Consider the following 20,012-nt stretch of genomic DNA (forward strand, 5'->3'; position numbering starts at 1 on the left):
GCAGCTTATTCTCCTGCCGCCATCTGCTTGCACATCGGCACAGCTGAGCCGAGCTCAGCGTTCAGGGTCTGAGGCGGTCAGAGCCTGGGGAGCTGCCCCAGCCGGCCTCTAGGTGGTTCTCAGGCATCTCTCTGTCCTGCGCACTGTCCCGCACGCCTTGCTTTCCCCACTCGAGGCGAGGACACATTCAGAGAGGATGCAGAGCGTGAGCGCCGGGCACAGCCCTGAGCTGCTGGGGGCAGGGAGGGGGCAGAGTGCAGGGAGCTGCCATTGGGCAGTGGGAGTCACCGCCCATCTATTCCCACCTGCAGGTGAACACCTTCCAGGCCGTCCTGGTGTCCGATGGCTCTCACACATTCACGCTCTTCAATTACTATGAAATCAACTGGACAACGGGGACAGCAAGCGGCGGGGACCCCCTGACAGGTCTTGGGGGAGTGATGGCACAGGTGGGTGGCCCCTGACTGTCTCAGGGGGTGATGGCACAGGTGGGGGCCCCCTGACTGACTTGGGGGGTGATGGCACAGGTGGGGCCCCTGACTGTCTCAGGGGGTGATGGCACAGGTGGGGCCCCTGACTGTCTCAGGGGGTGATGGCACAGGTGGGGCCCCTGACTGTCTCAGGGGGTGATGGCACAGGTGGGGCCCCTGACTGTCTCAGGGGGTGATGGCAAGGTGGGGGCCCCTGACTGTCTCAGGGGGTGATGGCACAGGTGGGGGCCCCTGACTGACTTGGGGGGGGGTGATGGCACAGGTGGAGGCACTCTGCCATGCGTCCTGGAGGGAGTCCTGCCCAGAGCTCTTAAGGAGGGAAGGATGTCTGGTGGTTGTGGAGACTGGGAGGCTAGTCTTGTCCATCACTGATACCCTGATCTGGTGCAGCATGAACGAAGCAGGCTGTGTCGGGAGAAGGTGTTCGGGCAGGTTAACCAGCGGGTAGTGTTTGTGCTCAGGCTCGTCTCCCTTCTGCGCTTCAGGCAGGATTTAACGGTGGGAACCTCAGCAACTTCTTCAGCCTCCCGGGGTCCAGAACCCCCGACATTGTGAACATCCAGGAGACCACGAACGTCAACGTTCCCGGCCGCTGGGCGTTCAAAGTGGACGGGAAAGAGATTGATCCGGCCAATGGCTGCACCTCCAGAGGTAAGGCTGTTCCTGTCTCTATGGCAACGCAGTTTGTGGAGTTTAGATGGACAGGCAGGCGTTTTGGCCCTGAGGGCAGACACTTTGATGCCAGCCTCCTTTGACACCTCTCAGCGGACAATGGGTCAGGGTGATGCGAGCACACAGGCTCCTTAGACCGAGAGGCCTCCTGCATCCGACACTGCGGTTTGTGAGGGGTTGCCTGGGGGGTGAGCACAGCTCGCTGCTCAGAACAGCCACAACGTGGATGAGGGTCTTGAGTGAGGTCCCAGCCAGAGGGACAGGAGGGAGCCCTGGTTAACATCAGCCACGCCGTGGTCCTTCCCCTTTCACCGTTCCTCCGCCGGCTCCTGCCTGCCCCCTGCGCCAGGACCGGGCGTGCGGACCTGGAACACATGCTAGACAGAAGGAAGCCGGCTGCACACGGGGAGCAAGCTGTGGGCGCTCCTCACGGGCCCCTTACAGTCAGGCCGGACACCTCCCTCGGCGTGCAGAGCGGCCAGGGCTCAGGAACACCCGGCTGCAGACTCCTGCTTCGTGTGTGTCTAAGAGTCTTCTGGAAACAGGGTTTCTGTTCACACTTCTGCTCGGAGGAGTGGAGGCGATAGCAACTAGAACTAGTAAACATCCACCCTCCCATGCACTCAGCCATCCAGCCATTGCATCTCTCCAGAACATTCCGAGAGCCCAGGGAGGTGCTGGCCACCACGGGGTTCCCCTGGAACACGGGTGACGGGCTGAAGATGTATTTGCACAGACACAGGCCGGCACTGGGTGGCAGAGGGTGCGGGGAGGTCAGATCCATGCAAGGCCTTGGGCCGGGAGGAAGGTTTCAGGAGCTCTCCTGCCTCCTGGTGACCGCGTGTCTCGGCAGCCTCAGGAGGCAGCGGGCTGCTCTCCTGGCCCAGTGCCAGGTTGTTTAATACCCAGGAAAGCCCATCCGCCTGCCTGAAGCCCACACTCTGCCAGTCCCCGCGGGGGTCAGGTGTGTCAGGACTGCGAAGTCCTCAGGTTGAGACAGCGGATGAGTGTGTCAGAGCACAGCTGGGCGGGGCCAGACGGACACCCTGGCTCCTGGGCACACAGGGCTCCGGCTGTGCTCCTGCCCTCAGAGTGGACTGCAGCTTCGCTCACGGTCTGGAAAAGACCAAACCAGCACCCAGTGGGCTCTCCCCTCCACGGCCTGGGCTGGTGGCCACAGCACCTCGCACCCTCCGTCCACTCCTTGCAGAGCCGACTGGCGCGGCTGTGTGACCTCGGTGGTGGCGACAGCCACTGGCTGTGGTGACGGGACACACAGGCCAGCTGCATGCAGACCCCACTTCGACCTCACTCCTTCCCCTGTTACGGTTTGGGCTTTGTATCCAGGACGAATGCTACACCCTATGCCGATGCTGTGCATCTTTATGTGCCGCTGGGCATGCATCAGTCTGTGAGCCTGGGGTTGCCCTGCGTGAGGAGGGAAGTGTGATGTGGAGCTGGGTTATTATGTCATCATTTTGCAAAGAAAATGATCTCAGCGATTCTACCTTTTGGCCCAAATGTCCTCTATTCCAAGGCATTTGTCTCCCCCCTGCCCCCGCCCCCCGCCCTTTGGAAGCCTGACAAGGCAGGCACTGGCAGCTACTCCGCATGGAGGCTGCTGTTGGGACCAGTGCCCAGGCTGTGAGGTGAAGGGGCCTTTTCAGCTGATGCATGTGACCTGCTGGGAGGTGGGCCCATCTGTTACCCCGTCGGGCCTCTGCTCAGCAGGTATCAGCATCATCGCCTGCTGAGACGGAGCTGCTCCTGCCGGACGGAGACGGGAGGGCTGCTGGCACCATGCCTTCTGCTCGGTTAACCTGTACAGTAGTCAGTTTTATAAAAACTTGAGAAATATTTTTAAACTACAATTTCAAACTATGCTTACTCTTGGTATACGGCGTTATTTATCTTTCCTATCAGACATTCTCAGTTTACAAATGCCCCTCCTCCATCCGTGTGTGCCAGGTTTTTATAGTCTCACGGGTCCCATGAGGCAGGGAGAGGAAACAGTGCTGTTCCCATATTGCAGGTTGGAAAGCTGAGGCAGGTGGGCGTTAAGGCCGGAGTCAGAGAGGTTGCCCAGTTCTCTTGACTCTGCCCCCAACCAAAGACTCTCAGCCCTCAGCCCTAAGGTGCTCCTATTTCAATTGAAAGTTGATATTAACAACTGGCAAATTTCAAAAATTTGATTGGGGAGATAATTTCTTTAGGAAAGTGGTTTTAAAGACTGATTGTCTACCAAATAAATAGTAGTGAATACTTTAAAGATTAGCCCAGCCAGTGTGGCTCAGGGGTTGAGTGTCCACCTATGAACAAGGAGGTCACAGTTCGATTCCCAGTCAGAACACATGTCCGGGTTGCAGGCTCGATCCCCAGTGTGGATCAGTCAGAACACATGTCCGGGTTGCAGGCTCGATCCCCAGTGTGGAGTGTGCAGGAGGCAGCCAGTCAATGATTCCCTCATCATTGATATTTCTATCTCTCTCCCTCTCACTTCCTCTCTGAAGTCAATAAAAATATATTTTTAAAAAAATTAACACATCCTTTGAAACCATTCTGCTCCCCCACTTCAGACTCCTCCCGACCTAGATCCCGTGGACAAGTTCTGTCCGCGATTCCGTCCGTGATAGAGGCCGAAACAGGCGGGGAAACATGGGACTAGCAGGGCCTGGAGTGAGAGAGGACCACGTTTGTAGCTGTAAGTTAGTGTCTGCAGAATTTATGAGCCTTGGAAGGTGCCAAGCCAGAGGTCAGCCCTTTCTAGAATCTCCTCAGGAAGACGCATTTACATGTGTGCATTGACTCCTGGTGCTGTTGACCTTTTCTGGCACATTCTGGGCCCCACAGATGGCTGAGGGAGCCAGCGAGCAAGGTTGCTGTCCCTGGTGAGCCAGCCTTCCATGGGGAGGAAGGCCAACTCCTGCGAGCCAGCCTTTCCTGTGGACTCAGACAGGGTGCCTTTCCTCAAACGAGGCTTGCGCACCAGCATGGAAAGGGTCACGCCAAGAGCTTCGGCTGGATACGGACGGACTCGCGTGGACCCTGGCTTCCCCACTGAGTTGCTGAGTGATCTTGGAAAAGTGACTCAGTTTCTCTTAAGCCTCATCCCTCACTTGTCAGGGGAGGGCAACAACACTTATCCCTAAGGTGCTGTGGTGGCATAGAGGGTGTCACACTGTCCAGCACTGGGCCCAGGCCTTCGCCGATGGAGAGCCCTCGGCAAACACGCTCTCTGTCATTGTCCCAGGGCAGTTCCTGCGGCGAGGGGAGGTGTTCTGGGAGGACCTGAACTGCACCATCAAGTGCCGCTGCCTGGACTTCAACAATGAGATCTACTGCCAGGAGGCCGCTTGCAGCCCCTATGAGGTGTGCGAGCCCAAAGGCAAGTTCTCCTCCTGCAGCCCCGTGGAGACCGGCACCTGCGTGGTGTTCGGGGAGCCGCACTACCGCACCTTCGACGGCTTCGTCTTCCATTTCCAGGGCTCCTGCGCCTACCTGCTGGCCCGGCACTGCGTGCGGGCGGCCCACCTCCCCTTCTTCAGCGTGGAGGCCAAGAACGAGCGCCGGGCCGGCAAGGCCGTCTCCACGCTGAGGGAGCTCTCCGTGGAGGTGAACGGCTACAAGATCCTCATCCCCAAAGGGAGCTACGGGAAAGTCAAGGTGAGACACCGCCACCGGCGCAGGGCGGGCGCGGGGTCCCTGGGAAACTCTCCCAGGCCTGCTGCTCTGCTGGGGGCTGCCGGTACCGCAGGGTGCATGGCTCTCCCTGCCTCACAAAGAGCTTGTAAAATTCTTGACTGAGTTACATGTTGTGAGGGAGCTGCCCTGGCTCCCTCGTTAACACAGTGTCTGTCTGCTGTGCGTCTTAAAGTGCATTTATAGTCCTGTTTCCCGCTAAACGCCGGGGTGTGTGCGCGCGCACACACACACACACACACACACACACGTGCAAATGCAGGAGTAACTAGGGAGAGAGTAAGTTTAGTTTCTCACGGACCTGGTTGAAAAGTGGTAGCCACGTGGCCACGCCGTGGAGATGGTGTGAACACAGTCACACCCACCACCCAGTGCAGGCTTTGATTGACAGTCCCCACCACCCATCCCGTTGCTGCATCCACAGAGAAACCTCCAAGCGGATGGTTGTCTCAGAGGTGCCCTGCAAGGCGCCGGGAGGGCTGTGGCCTCCGCAGTCAGCCGGGCAGTGAGAGCCCAGTTCCGCTGCCCAGACAGCAGAGCCCCCCGCTCCCGCCTGAAGCCAGAGGCCCTGCTCTGCCGGCCTGTTTGGTAAATGCAATGGCCCTGCCGCTGTCCCGGGTGCAGGCAGGTGCAGTGACGCAGGAGGCTGAGCAAGAGGCCACAGCAGCTCCTCAACGTGTGGGGGCCCCAGCTTTCATGTTTGTTCATGAAGACTCATCGCAACCAGATATTTATTCAAGTAACAATAACCAAGACCCCGAGGGGTTGATGGCTGAAATCGCCTGCAGTCCTTAATCCCCCACCGGGGAGGTCATCACAGAGGTCACCGAGCAGACCTGACGCCAATGCTGGGATTTCTTTCTTTAAAAAAAAGTGTTGTGGTTCAAATGGATGCAACATGTTCAACGAGAGGCAGGACAGAGGAGTGCATGCCACTTCCTGGCCTGCCTTCCTGGGCCCATGGAGCCAGCAGGTCCCCGTCGGAAGGGCGCTCTCACCAGGGCTGCTGCTGGGCTAGGCTCCCTGGGGCAGTCTTTCTTTCCGTGCAAAGGGAGGAGTCAGGCGGCGGGGTGAGAGTCCCCTGGGAGTTCACACCGTGTTGCCCGGCCCTGTGGGCCCTGTGGGCCCTGTGCGTGTCCTTGTAGATGGAGGCTCGCATTTTCCAGCTGGAACGGGCTCAGTAGCGCCCCCTACTGCTGCATTCCGGGGTGAGGGGCATAACATCTGCAGCAAAAAGGAGCTTCATGCTTTCCCACTCTCCTTTCTGAAGGAGATTCTTTCTTGCTCACAGTCAGACTTTTTTTAAGAAGGAAAGGGGCGCCGACATCCCACTCAGGCCAGCAGCTCTGCTGACTGCGCGGCTCTTTCCTATCGTCCGGGTGTCGGGCAGATTCCTAATGTCCTGTAGCAACGGGAGGCGTGGATGTGAATGTAAATGTTTTAGAAAGAAAAGGTTATGTGACTCCAACTGCAAGCTAACAATGGCTTCCTTTTCCTCTTGCCAAATGGCTTCCAAGTTTCTCTGAATAAACCTGCTCTTCGGGGGCGGCTGCTGGGCGGATGGCAGAGCGCCCACCCGGGTGAGGTGGGGACAGGCAGGGAGAGGGGCAGGAAGCAGGGAGAGTCCCATCCGCCTGTGAGACAGCAGACTTCTTCAGACAGGGGGGCCAGGCTGGGGCGGCCTCCTCTCTCCTCAGAGGGAGGGCCTGCATCTGTCTATGGATTTCCCCCTTTGAACTGTTCTCAAGTAGCAAAATAAACAAGGTCGGCTTCTATGTGCCAGTGGGGACCAAAGGGAGCCAGCCGGAGGCCCACAGAATAAACACCGCCTTCCAGCTAACCCTCCTCGGTTTCCCGCCCCCCCCACACTCCCATCCAGGTGCACCCGAGGGCTCAGGCTCTGGGAGAAGCCGAGGCCAGTTAGCATCTGGTGGAGAGGATCTGGGCCGGGTCACAGCTGCTCAGCACCTGTGCCACGACGGGCACTGAGTGGCCTTTTTGAGCTTTATTTTCTCTTTTCGTTAAATGGGTGAAACTGTCGAGGAGGCAGGACTCTGGGGCTGGAGGGTGGATGTGGCTCCTGTGCTGAGCCCTGGGGGGAGGGAGCAGGAGAGCAGAGCTATGAGCAGCGGCGAGAGCCTGTCCCCTCCCTGTTCCTCGAGCCCTGGACCTTACTCTCCTCACCTGCAAAAGAGGGAGGTGAGTGGGACCTTCGGAGGCTGTCATGTTGTTGAATAATCGCATGTAGAACAACCACACATGCGATTTCTCGTACAGAGCTTGGCACGCTGTGGCTGCTCAGTATTTTCTCGTTCCCACGTTGACATCGCCACCCAAGTCTCTTTCCATTCTAAGCCCTACGCTTGGACTTCTCTTCTAACCATGTCTCCGCCCACATGCTGGGAGAGACACCCCCAAACAGGGAAATGGCTAGAATACTGGGAGAAGACTAGAGACACAGAGGGGAGATTCACCAACCACTGGTTAACTGAGAGTTGAGGGCTCTGGAATATGTAGATGGAGGAATGAAATGCGATCCACCATCCATGGGGGTGGGGGTGGGGTGTGGGGAGAGTTCTCTGGGAGTGCCGCTCCCAGCACTGTGAGCTACAGACACAGGGACTTGTATGAGAGAACGGGGTGCATGAGCACTGATGCCAGGAAAAAGCTGTCAGCTGGCGATCCCAGCGCCTGTGGTGGGCCTGGGACAGAGTCGGCCTGCGTGGGGCAAGACCCAACGCAGAGAAGCTGGGGGACTGTGGCAGGACTCAGAGACTCTACCCGTGGTGCTGCTCTGGGGAGGCAGACCCTACCCTCTGTTAGCAGACGCTTCTGTGAGAGAAGAGCATTAGTAAGGGACATGCAGCTGACCCTTTCCTGGTGGAGTCTTTATGGGTTTTGGAATTAGGGTGATGCTGGCCTCGTAAAGAGAGCTTGGAAGTCTTCCCGCCCCGCAATTTTTTGGGGATACCTTGAGGACGACAGGTGCTAGTTCTTCTTTAAATGTTGGTAACTTGTGAAACCATCTGGTCCAGGACTTTTGTTTGCTGGGATTTTTTAAAAATTACTACTTCCATTTCATTAGTTAATATCAGTCTACTCAGGTTTCCTAGTTCTTCCTGATTTTGTTTTGGAAGATTGTATTTTTCTAGAAATTTGTTCATTTGGCCCAATTTATTGGTGTATAGTTGATCATTGTCTTTTCTTACTATTCTTTGTATTTCTGTGATGTCAGTTGTTACTTGGCCTCTTCATTTCTGCTTTTATATATTTCGGTCCTCTCTCTTTGTTTCCTGATGAGTCTGGCTTAAGGTTCATCAAGTTTATCTTTTCAAAGAACCAGCTCTGGTTTCATTCATCTTTTGTATTTTTTTCATGTCTATATTATTTATTTCTGCTCTGCTCTTTGGTATTTCTTTCCTTCTACTTACTGTGGGGTTTTTATAGTTCTTTTAGATGTATGGTGAAATGGCTTTTGCAAGATTTTTCTTGCTTCTTGAGGTAGACCTGAAATGCTATGAACTTTCCTCTCAGAACTGTTTTCACTGTGTCCCATAGATGTTGGGTTGTTGTGTGTTCATTTTCATTTGTTTGCTGGTCATTTTTTATTTCTTCTTCGATTTCACTGGCAACCATTGAGCATGCTATTAGCTTCCATGTGTTTGAATGTTTTTGAGGTGTTTTTTTTTATTGTAGCTGATTTCTAGTTTCATGCTGTTGTGATCTGAGAAGATGCTGCATATGATTCCAATCTTCTTAAATTTGGTAAGACTTATATTGTGTCCTAACACGAGGTCTGTCTTTGACGATGCTCCATGTGCTCTTGAGAAGAATGTATATTCTGTTGCTGTGGGATAAAATGTTCTGGAAAGATAAATTAAATCCATCTGATCCATTGTGTCCTTTAAAGTTGCTGTTTCCTTGTTGATTTTTTTTGTCTCAAAGACTTACCAGTGATGTCAGCAATGTGTTAAAGTCCTCCACTGTGGCTATGTTGCTGTCAATCTCTCCCTTTAAGTACTTCAAGAGTTTTAAATATATATTTTTTTAGGTGCTCCTATATTGGGTACATATGTGTTTACCTAAGTTACATTCTGTTGTTGGATCCATCCCTTTAGTATTATGTAGTGACCTTCTTTGTCTTTTGCTATGCCCTTTGTTTTGAACTCTGTTTTCTCAGATATACTAGTAAGTATTGCCACCCCTGCTCTTTTTTTCATTTCCAAATGCATGGAAAATTTTTCCCATCACTTCACTTTCATCCTGTGTGAGTCTTTTGTTATGAAGTGAGTCTCTTGTAGATAGCATATATATGGGTCATGTTTTGTTATACACACTGCTATGGATTGTTTTGTTATCCACACTGCTATATGTTTTGATTGGATCACTTAATCCATTTACATTTTAGCTTATTATCCATGAGGACTTATTTATTGTCATATTTTCTTTATACTTATATTCCTCTCTAATCGTATTTCTTCTTCTTAAATAGTGACTTTAACTTTTCTCACAATGCTAGTTTGGTAGTAATGCACTCCTTTAGCCTTTTTTTCCTTTTTGGGGGGGTCTGGGAAGCTCTTTATTTCTTCTTCAGCTTTTAATGTTAGCCTTGCTGGATAGAGTAGTCTTGGATTCAAGTCCTTGCTTTTCATTACTCTGAGTACTTCATACCAATCTCTTCTGTCCTGAAGTGTTTCTGCTGAGAAATCATCTGACAGTCTTATGGGAGCTCCCTTATAGGTAACTGACTGTTTCTCTCTTGCTGCCTTTATGATTTTCTCTCTCTTTAATCTTTGCCATTTCAATTATGATGTGTCTTGGTGTATGTGTCTTGGGTTCATCTCTTTTGGTTACCTGTACCTCTTGAACTGGTATGAATTTTTCCTTCACCAGGTTAGGGAAGTTTTCTGCCAATTTCTTTTAACAGGTTCTCTACCCCTTACTCCTGTTTTTCTCCTTCTGATGCTCCTATGATGTGAATGTTGTTACATTTCATGTTGTCCCAAAGTTCCCTTTTAACCTATCCTCATTCTTTTTAAATCTTTTTTTCTTTTGCTGCTCTGGTTTGGTGTTTTCTTCTCTCTTGTTGTGTTCCAAATCACTGATTCAGTCCTCTGCTTCATCCAACCTATTCTTTATTCTTTCTAGTGTATTCTTTATTTCAAATATTGTATTCTTCATTTCTGACTGGTTGTTTTCCATGATTTCTATGTCCTTTTTCATGCTGTTGAAATTCTCACTAAGTTCTTTGAACATCCTTATAACCATTTTTTTTTTAATCTGTGTCTGGCAAATTGCTTACCTCTATTTCATTTAGGTTTTTTTTTCTTTTTTTCTTTTTTGAGATTTATCCTGCCTTTCCTTTTTGACATGTTTCTTTGTTTCCCTGCTTTGGCTGCCTCTCTGTGTGTTTTTCTTACTGTGTACAAGGTAGATCTGCTATCTCTCCCTCTCTTGATAGTGTGGCCTTATGTAGTAGATGTCTTATGGGACCCAACGGTGCAGTCCCCTTGATCATCTAAGCCTGGTACTCTAGAAACGCCTCTTGTGTGAGTTATGTGAGCCCTCGTGTTGTTATTGAGTCTTGATTTCTATTGGCCTGTTCGAATGTGGAGTAAACTTGGGCTGGTTGACTGTGAGGATTGACCCCAACCACAGTGAAGGAGCTGTCGAGCAGGTGCTCACGACAGGAAGCAGAATTCACCTCAGCACGGTCTGGTGTCTGTCAAGATCTCCCTTTGGATATCCCACCTATGAAACTAATTGGATTCTACTTTGATGTTGTCTGAAGCTGGCCACTGGCCTTTGGGAGGGACTGTGGTGGTCATGTCAGTCACTGCCTGTGTCTAGTCCTGGAAAACCTGTTTGGAGTTACAAAGCTATTTACACTTTGTGGCTGCCTCTGCTGGGCATTGGTGTGTGTGGGAATGACCAAACTGCACATCTAGGTTGGTTCCACCAGCACTGAGCACGTGGGCAGATCAGGAAAAGTCCCAAACACCACGAGATCTACCTACACCTGCCTTTGCTTGCCGGCTACCTGTTTGGCTTGGTCTCTGAAAGAACTTCTGGTGAAATTCGAGTTGCATAGTGCAGGTTCTCAGTGAGTCACCAACAGGGGTGAGTAATGTTCACCAAATTGATACAGTCTCAAGCTCAGTGCCAGTGCTGGGTCTGAGGCCACTCAGCCAAAGTCCCAGGATGCACCAAGTCCAGCTGCTGCCTGCCATGTGCCCACAGACCTTTGTGCTGGGGCAGGGTTTCAGGGAGTCATCAGGGTGATGTCAACAGAGTTTATCAGGCCCAAACAGACCGAGATTTAGCCATGTGAAGGGAGGCTCTGCATGAGTCAGGTGAGGAAAGGAAATATGATGGCCTCCATCCTAGAGTCACTTAGCTCAGTCTGTCCCAGATTCTCCCAGGAGTCCTAGGCTGGTAGGACAGTGCCACCAGGAGGCATGAGGGTGGGGCTAGTGCAGTGGTCGGCAAACCACGGCTCTCGAGCTACATGCGGCTCTTTGGCCCCTTGAGTGTGGCTCTTCCACAAAATACCACGTGCGGGCATGCATGTACAGTGCGATTGAAACTTCATGGCCCATGAGCAGAAGTCGGTATTTTGTGGAAGAGCCACACTCAAGGGGCCAAAGAGCCGCATGTGGCTTGCGAGCCGCAGTTTGCCGACCCACTGGGCTAGTGGATCTTTTCAGAGGGTGAGGTGCAGATGAGGCTTGGGGAAAGGTGGGGGTGGCCCTTGCCCCACAGCCACACAACTCAGTCTGTCTTGGATTTGTACAGACCTCCTGGGCAGCCCATGCTCAGCAGGGTGTGGTGACCAGGAGTCGGGAGGGTGGGGCTAGCAGATCTCCTATGAAAGGCAGGCGCCAGTCAGTTTCACAGGAAAGTGAAGAGAAAGTCCACCACCCCAAAGCCACACTGCTCTCTCACTGACACCCCTTGAATATGTCCTGATCTCTACCCCTGGGCCCAGGCAACTGACTCCTCAGCAGGGCACACGCTCTGTCGGCTGATGCTGCAAGGAGGGGAGTGCTCCACCCAAGAAAGTTGGTGTCTGTGGTGTGGGAGAGGGACTCAGCACTGGGATCTTGGTGGCCGTCCCTTCAGCTCTCTCCTTAGAGCCACAATCCGCAGTCTTTCTTCACAAGACTCTAGTCTGCTTCTCCCTGAGCCCAAGGTAAGTGGCTGCAAACGAGATTTTGTGCACTGGCCCTTTAAAAGGGTGCCTGTGTCTCTAGCAGACTCCCCTCTCTCCCTGGCAGACAGGCCCCTGCTGATTTTCACAGCCAGATGTTCTGTGGGTGCCTCATCCCAGCTCTGGGGCTCTGGGCTTGGGAGCCTGGCACCAGGTTGCGACCCATGTTCCTTAGAGGGAACCTTTGCACCTGAAATGCCCCTCAGAATCTCAGCCACTGACCGTGGGAGCAGGGCCAGCCCTTCATGTGTTGCCACCTTTCCTACTGTCTCGATGTGGCTTCTTCTGTACATCCTTGGTTATGAGACTTCTGTTCAGTTGGTTATTTATGATGATTGCTCTAGACTTCAGTTGTAGTTCCAGTTTGGTCCTGGGAGGAAGTGAGTGTAGCTGCCACCTACTCTGCTGCCATCTTTGATCTCTGGACAACTTATTTCTTGAGTATATTTTTCTTGTCTCTTTCCCCCCTTAAGTATAGAGACAGAGAATTGCACATGATAGTGCCATGGTAACTCTTGGGAGTGATCTTGGACAGTCTGTTGTCTCACCTCCTAGACAATTCAGAAGACCCTTATCCTTGTCTGCCAGAAATCAGCTTGGGAAGCGTACATGCACTTACAGTCAGTTCCACCATGGACTTGCCATTCAACCTCAGCCCACGAATGTGACCTCTGTAGGTTCTAGGCATGTTAAGTGTGAAAGAGAAGACAATTCACTCTCCTGTTGGAGACTTAATCAAGCCACCTGCTCAAGTGAGCCAGGCTTTTGGGCCTCACTCTTGATTCTCCCCCCATTTCTCACTCCTCACTACAAAACCCCACCAGCTCCTGCTGAGTGCACCCCATGACTATCCCTCTTTCTTCATGTAATTACGCAGGTTAGACCCTCATCTGCCATCACCCCTGGGTTCTAGCAGCAGTTGTCCATCTGGTTGCTCTGCTTCTAATTTTGACATACATCGTTGTGTCCTTCATGCTGGCCGGCATGGACTTTCTGAAATGCAAGTCTGACTATGTCATTTCCTTTTTCTAAACCTTTGTGGACTCTCCTTAAAGAAGAGAAATGCAAGTTTTTTGGGTTTCATTTCTGTGGGATTTTGTTTGGTTTTAAAGCACGGCTTTAAAGGCACTCCAAGGCCTTTTTCCAACACAGAAGCCCAAGCCATTTTCTAAACATGGAAGTCAGATCATGTTGATCCTTTGCTCTAGGCACCCTCTTAACTTCATCTTGCTCAAAGCCGAGGTCTTCACAGTAGCTGAGTGGCTCTGCCTGTTCTGGCTGCTCTTCTCTCTTTGGCATTATCGGCCATCGCCTTGCTCTCTCCATTACTGTCACACCGGCCCTGGGAGTCCCTCACACTACCCCTCAGGGCCTGGCTGTCCACGCTTCATGAGCCACTTTCACCGCAGATGACAGCATGGTTTGCTTCCTCACCTCAGACGTCCCTTTCCCGGCGAAGTCTTCCCTGATGACCCTATTTGAAATTAGAAACCCTCTTTCCTACTACTTTTGACCCACGTTCCCTGCTTTATTTCCTGCAGAACATTTTTCTGACATACTTACATATTTTTTCCTGTTTATTTTGTTTGTTGTTGGTCTCTTCAACTGAAATATAAGCTCCGCGATGCAAGGATTTCCACTTGTTGGTAACCCCCGGCTCTTAGGACAGGGCTTAGTACCCAGAAAAGGCTGAGTTGGTATGTGCTGAGTGAATGGGCCACGCCCCCATCTCCAGCTTCATTTCTGTTTACCCCTTCTCTCTGCTGCCCAGTAACGCCCCGATGCCCATCCCACCTGCCTTTATTCTTTTATCCCAGAATTCCCTGCCCCCAGCCTTCCTTTGGCCACTTCTGTTTCTCTTTAAAGACCCAGGTTAGACTTGATTCCAACTGGAAAGCTTTCTATGGCTTCCTCAGGCTGGATTACGTATTCATGTCCTGTTCTCCCATTGCATCACCTATTAACACATACTTCAAACCGTGTATTATAAATACCATCCCTGGCCCTCTTCCCCGGGGGACTGAGCGCTCGGGAGAGGCAGGGGCAATCCTCTTTTTTATTCCTTATTTCTCAACTCCTAACACAGTGCTCACATTTGTTGTTGTTGAATAATCCTGATACCAGGAAATGACAGGGCAAAACAGCTGGAAAATAACACCAGGACAGTCTCGACACTGCGTCATGGGGAGCAGTTTCCAGCACGCCGTCAGCGGGAGGAGGGCCGGGAGTGCTGAGTGCACTAAGGGTGGAATGGAAAATAGTGACTTCAGCTAGGATTTAAAGATTGGATTTAGAGGAATAAAGAGGGAAGATGAGGCAACTAGTTTTTCAAGAAGAGACTTGAAGCTAGCTAGCCCTGGAGCCAGCAGGAAGAGTGACAACCACCTGGACCCCAAGAAGTCCAGAGTGGCACTAGCAATGTGCGTTTGTCACAGCTTCAGGGTCACCCAGTGCTCAGCTGGCCCACACCAGCCTGGCCTCGAGGGTTCCCCAGGCCTGCACCTTCCTAGGAGGCCAGCCCAGAGCCCAGGCAGTGGGGCACCGTGCTCCCTGTGGCGCTGAGTCACCTGCCTTCCCTTCCTGACACTGGCTGGAACCAATGCCCGGCCCTGGCTCACCTGCCTTTTGCTGTCATTGTTGTTGGCAGGTGAATGATCTAGTGACTTCTTTGCCCATCACCTTAGACTTGGGGGCTGTGAAAATCTACCAGAGTGGCATGTCCACTGCCGTGGAAACAGATTTTGGGCTCTTAGTGACGTTTGATGGCCAGCACTACGCCTCCATCTCCATCCCGGGCTCCTACACCAACTCCACGTGCGGGCTCTGTGGGAACTACAACAAGAACCCGCTGGACGACTTCCTCCGCCCGGACGGTAGGCCGGCCATGTCTGTGCTGGATCTGGGAGAGAGCTGGCGGGTCTACCATGCTGAGTGGCTATGCGACTCGGGCTGCGTGGACAACTGCACCCAGTGCGACACGGCCACCGAGGCCCTGTACTTCGGCCCCGACTACTGCGGCTTCCTCAACAAGACAGACGGGCCCCTGTGGGAGTGCGGCACCGTGGTGGACCCCACGGCCTTCGTGCACAGCTGCGTGTATGACCTGTGCAGCGTGAGGGACAACGGGACTCTCCTCTGCCAAGCCATCCAGGCCTATGCCCTCGTGTGCCAAGCCCTCGGCATTCCGATCGGAGACTGGCGCCTCCAGACTGGGTGTGGTAAGCGGACGTCCCATCCCACTAGGAGGACAGGGAGAGGGCTCCTGGGAAACCTCCTTGTTAGGATTTTCCAACAGTGGAGGTGAGGTTGAAATATCACAAATTATAAAGAATGAACTGGCCCTGGCCAGTTTGGCTCAGTGGATAGAGCATCGGCCTGCAGACCAAAGGGTCCCGGGTTTGATTCCAGTCAAGGGCACGTACCTCAGTTGCAGGCTTCTCCCCAGCCCAGGCCCTGGTCAGGGCATGTGCAAGAGGAACCAATCGATGTGTTTCTCTCACATCGATGTTTCTCTGTCTTTCCCTCTCTCTTCCACTCTCCCTAAAATTCAATGGAAAAATATCCTCAGGTGAGGATTAACAAAACAAAACAAGAGAAAGAACGAAGTGTAAAAGGATCTTTACGTGTACCCCACCTGATACGATAGCCAGAAACTACTGATGAGCCTAAATGGTCTGGGAACATGAAAGGCGTGGCAGGAATGCTTGGCGAGGAAGGCCCTGCAGCAGGGGGCCGTCTCAGAGTCCAGCAGGAGGGGCTTTCAGAGGTGCAGGTGGCTGCTGAGTAAATGCAGACATTGGCCGTGTGGTCAAACCAGCCTTTGGTCAGTGACGCACTTCCCACAGGACCAATAGCCTTTGTCCCCGGCTCGCTCTCCCCCACGTTCAGCCCCTTTAGTTCTGTGTCTCTCGCTCGCAGCTGACCTGCTGCTGGTGGTGGAGGAGGAGGTACCAGAGGAAGCAGGCAGGCCAGGGAGAAGCCCTTTTGCTGAAATGCCCGTGTGAGGCTGGGCCCAGCATCGTGGGGAAGCGGTTTCCTTTGAATTACCCTTTTGGACGAAGCATTTTGTACCATTTAGTTATCTCGTTTTTCTTTCCTTCTGGCCCACTTAAACCCCGCCTCCTTTCCTAGTTATGCAAACTTTTAGAACAAGCAAACAGAGACAAGCCACTCGGAATTTTGTTTCTTTCCTGGTCCTTGGTTTTCTCCATATGAGGAAACAGGAAATTCTAATCCATGCATTTGAGAGTGCTACGGAGGTGAGAAGATTTAAAAATGTAAGTTCCAAGGCCAGAGTGAGATGTTCATTCACCAGTATAGGTTGAATTCACATCCATCACCATGTATCAGATTCATTTCTTTGAGTACCGGTCACACCACTAAGACAAAGTGTACTCCTTTTCCTTAAACTGGCCAGTCTATTATGTCTGGAGCATCCAAGTTCTGATTAAACTTAAATTGAATTTGGCGTTTCTTTGATCCTTTTATAGTCCAAGAACATCCAAACTGCCAACCAAATTCTTGCCTAGAATGACTATTTTGTCCAGTGGTACTACTTTCCACATTTCTCTCTCTCCTCTCTCTCCTTCTCTCCCTCCCTCCCCCTTCCCTCCCTCTCCCTCTCTCTAAGGTCAGCGGGGGATGAATCATATTGAATTAAGGAGCTAGTTTATCAGGCCCTTGAGCCCTGCCTGTTGGAATCAACCCAATCAAGACGTTGACATAGACTCTGATATCCTTAAAGTGAGAACGGACCGTCTCTAAGGCCAGAGGGGCCATCAGACGGCACTGGTCCTACTTGCAGCCCAGACACAAGTCTGTGCAGATCGCCAGGCGCTTCCTTATTCCCCGTGTGCCAGAGGATCCATGGTCCCAGTCTTCTTTGGTCTCTGTTAGGAATTTGATGTTTTCAAATTACTTCTCTAACAGTTACTTTTTTTCATTTCTCCTACAAGTTGAATGTATTTCCTCCTAAGAATGGGCCATGCCCTTTAAAATCAGAACAACTTATATGCCCATCAGTTGAAGATCTTAAAATAGCTTAATGGTTGTAGGTCACCAAACAACAAATCTATGTTGAATAATCTACAGTCTGGTTAGGATGGACACCTGCCGTTTAATTTCGGTCAAGATGGTGGGATGAGAGCCAAAGTCCACAAGTGCGTCCCCAGGCTCCATGGTTACTAGGGAAGCAGCTAAGTTTGTTTCCACAGACACAGCCTCCAGCTTCTCTTCCTACTCGGCCCTCATTCTGGGAGTGAAGTGGGAGGAGTGCTTTTCCTCCAGGCTCTGGTGCATGTGACTCCTGTGGCCCCTGTGCATGCATGTGGCTCCCAGCTTCATCCCCCAGGTCACTGACCTTGCTGTCCTACTTTCTTCTCTCCCCACACCAGTATCTACGGTGCAGTGCCCCAGCTTCAGCCACTATTCTGTGTGCACCAGCAGCTGCCCGGACACGTGCGCGGACCTCACGGCCTCGCAGACCTGCGCCTCGCCCTGCACAGAGGGCTGTGAGTGCAATGATGGCTTCGTCCTCAGTGCCAGCCAGTGCGTCCCACTGCACGAGTGCGGCTGCGACTTCGACGGCCGCTACTACACTCTGGGGGAGTTCTTCTGGGCCACGGCCAACTGCACAGTGCAGTGCCTGTGCGAGGAGGGCGGCGACGTGTACTGCTTCAACCGGACCTGCCGTGCCGACGAGGTGTGCACCGTGGAGCAGGGCCACCGCGGCTGCTTCCCCCGGCGCGAGACCGTGTGCCTGCTCAGCCAGGACCAGGTGCTGCACACCTTCGATGGCGCTGCCTTCGCCTTCCCCGCTGAGTTCTCCTACACGGTGCTCAGGACCTGCCCCGAGCAGCCCGAGTACTTGGAGATCGACATCAACAAGAAGAAGCCCGACGGAGGGCCTGCCGGGCTGCGAGGCCTCCGGATCCTGGTGGCCAACCAGGAGGTCAAGATCGGAGGGGTCGGGGCCTCGGAAGTCAAGGTAAGACCCCTGCTGCCCGAGGGCTTCCCAGAGTCACAGGCTGAGCGTGTCCTTCAGGTTTGCCTGTTTGCCTCTGACCAGGAGTGGATTCTAGAAAGTCAGTGACTCCAAAAATGCAAACATTGTCTAACTACGGGCACCGAATAAGAGTCCACTAGGTGGAAAATGGAGGGAACCAGACAGATGTAGCAGGACCAGCTCTTCAGAATAGCAAACACTCATAGGACCTGTCCGATGTGCCAAGCACTACTCTAACTAGTATCACATTTATTTATTTTAAATATGTTTATTTCAGAGAGGAAGGGAGAAGGGAGAGAGAAACATCAATGATGATAGAGAATCATTGATCAGCTGCCTCCTGTAAGCCCCACACTGGGGATCGAGACTGCAACCCAGACACGTACCATGACAGGAAATCACACTGTGACCTCCTGGTTCACAAGTGGATGCTCAATCACTGAGTCATGCGGGCCAGGCAGCAGTATCACATTTAATCCTATCAAGTATATTTTATTATCCTCATTTTACAGATGAGAAAACTGAGGCACAGAGAGGTTTAGTAACTTCCTCAGGGACACACAGCCACAAGAGTCAAGCCCAGGCAGGCCCTGTCCTATACTGACTCTCCTGCCTATAACAGGAATCTATATGGGGTGAGGCAAAGGGTGCCCACCACGGCACCTCTTGCCCCTCGGACCTAGTCTAAAACACCCAGGATTAGGCATCTATACTTACAGATGATTAGTTCTAGGAGGAATTGTAGGAATAATCTAGTGCAGCTCCTCTTTTCTACATAAAGATCCCAACAGGCTACCTCAGAAATGGGGCCTCACAGGTACGTAGTGGTCGAGCTGGAGTGACAGGAGGGGTGGGGGAGCGGCTCCCTCCTCCCAGTCCGACATGCATTTCTTAACATCACATGACGTTTCATTTAGGAAACAGAAGTGGAAGCAGCACAGCACAGGACATAAAACACACCCACAGACGAAAAGGACTGTGTTTCATCCCTACTGACACTGCAGGGACTCATTTATTAAAAGAACAGACAGGTGGATGGACAGCAAGATAATGAGACACGCACCACATGCGGGGGCGAGGGGCACAGGCAAAGCCAGGCCCAAAGGGGAAGGGAGGAGCCGGGAGCTGGGGGAAGGGGCTCTGTCTGTGGACAGGCGGCTGGCGGCAGCCGCGCGGGGAGGACACCTGCGCCCATTTCCCTTTGGTTTGGGGCCAGCTGAGCGTCCGTCCCTAAGGACATACACAGCGAATGTGCTGTGTCAGAGGGTCCAGCAACAAAGGCACAACGATCCTCTGTGAGTCCAGCTGCCTGTCTGCGGCTCCTGCAGGGCTGGCTAGTCCCGCCCGGCCTCTGGCCCCTGCGCGGGCACTGACCGCGGGGCCTGCTCTTGCAGGTGAACGGCCAGGAGGTGGAACTGCCTTTCTTCCACTTCTCGGGGAAGCTGGAGGTTCACCAGACCCAGAACAGCACGACGGTGGAGTCCAAGGGCGTGGTGAGCGTGCAGTACTGGGCCTCGGGGCTGCTGTACGTGCGCCTGTCCACCGTCTACTTCAACTGCACCGGCGGCCTGTGCGGCTTCTTCAACGCCAACGCCAGCGACGAGTTCTGCCTCCCCAACGGCAAGTGCACGGACAACCTGGCCGTGTTCCTGGAGAGCTGGACCACCTTCGAGGAGATCTGCAACGGCGAGTGCGGGGACCTGCTCAAGGCCTGCGGCAACGACTCAGAGCTGCTCAAGCTCTACCGCAGCCGCGCGCGCTGCGGCGTCATCAACGACCCGTCCAACAGCTCGTTCCTGGAGTGCCACGGCGTGGTCAACGCCACCGCCTACTACCGCACCTGCCTCTTCCGCCTCTGCCAGAGTGGCGGCAACCTGTCCGAGCTCTGCGACGCCGTGGCTCGCTACGCCGGCGCCTGCAAGAACGCCGACGTGGA

At 52.8% G+C, this 20,012-nt stretch overlaps 1 protein-coding gene across 1 annotated transcript in view; it reads left to right on the forward strand.

Annotated features, from left to right (window-relative positions):
- The window catches only part of TECTA (tectorin alpha), a 103,917-nt gene that overhangs the window by 7,954 nt on the left and 75,951 nt on the right, over window positions 1–20,012 (forward strand). The window contains exons 4-9 of the mRNA XM_005857110.2: window positions 312–449; window positions 977–1,142; window positions 4,414–4,826; window positions 14,720–15,290; window positions 17,466–18,058; window positions 19,471–20,007. Of these exons, the coding sequence (XP_005857172.1) occupies window positions 312–449; window positions 977–1,142; window positions 4,414–4,826; window positions 14,720–15,290; window positions 17,466–18,058; window positions 19,471–20,007 (2,418 nt within the window). The remainder of the gene's footprint in view (window positions 1–311; window positions 450–976; window positions 1,143–4,413; window positions 4,827–14,719; window positions 15,291–17,465; window positions 18,059–19,470; window positions 20,008–20,012) is intronic.

Source organism: Myotis brandtii, unplaced genomic scaffold (genome assembly GCF_000412655.1).
Source record: "Myotis brandtii unplaced genomic scaffold, ASM41265v1 scaffold1074, whole genome shotgun sequence".
Taxonomy (NCBI): Eukaryota; Metazoa; Chordata; class Mammalia; order Chiroptera; family Vespertilionidae; genus Myotis; species Myotis brandtii.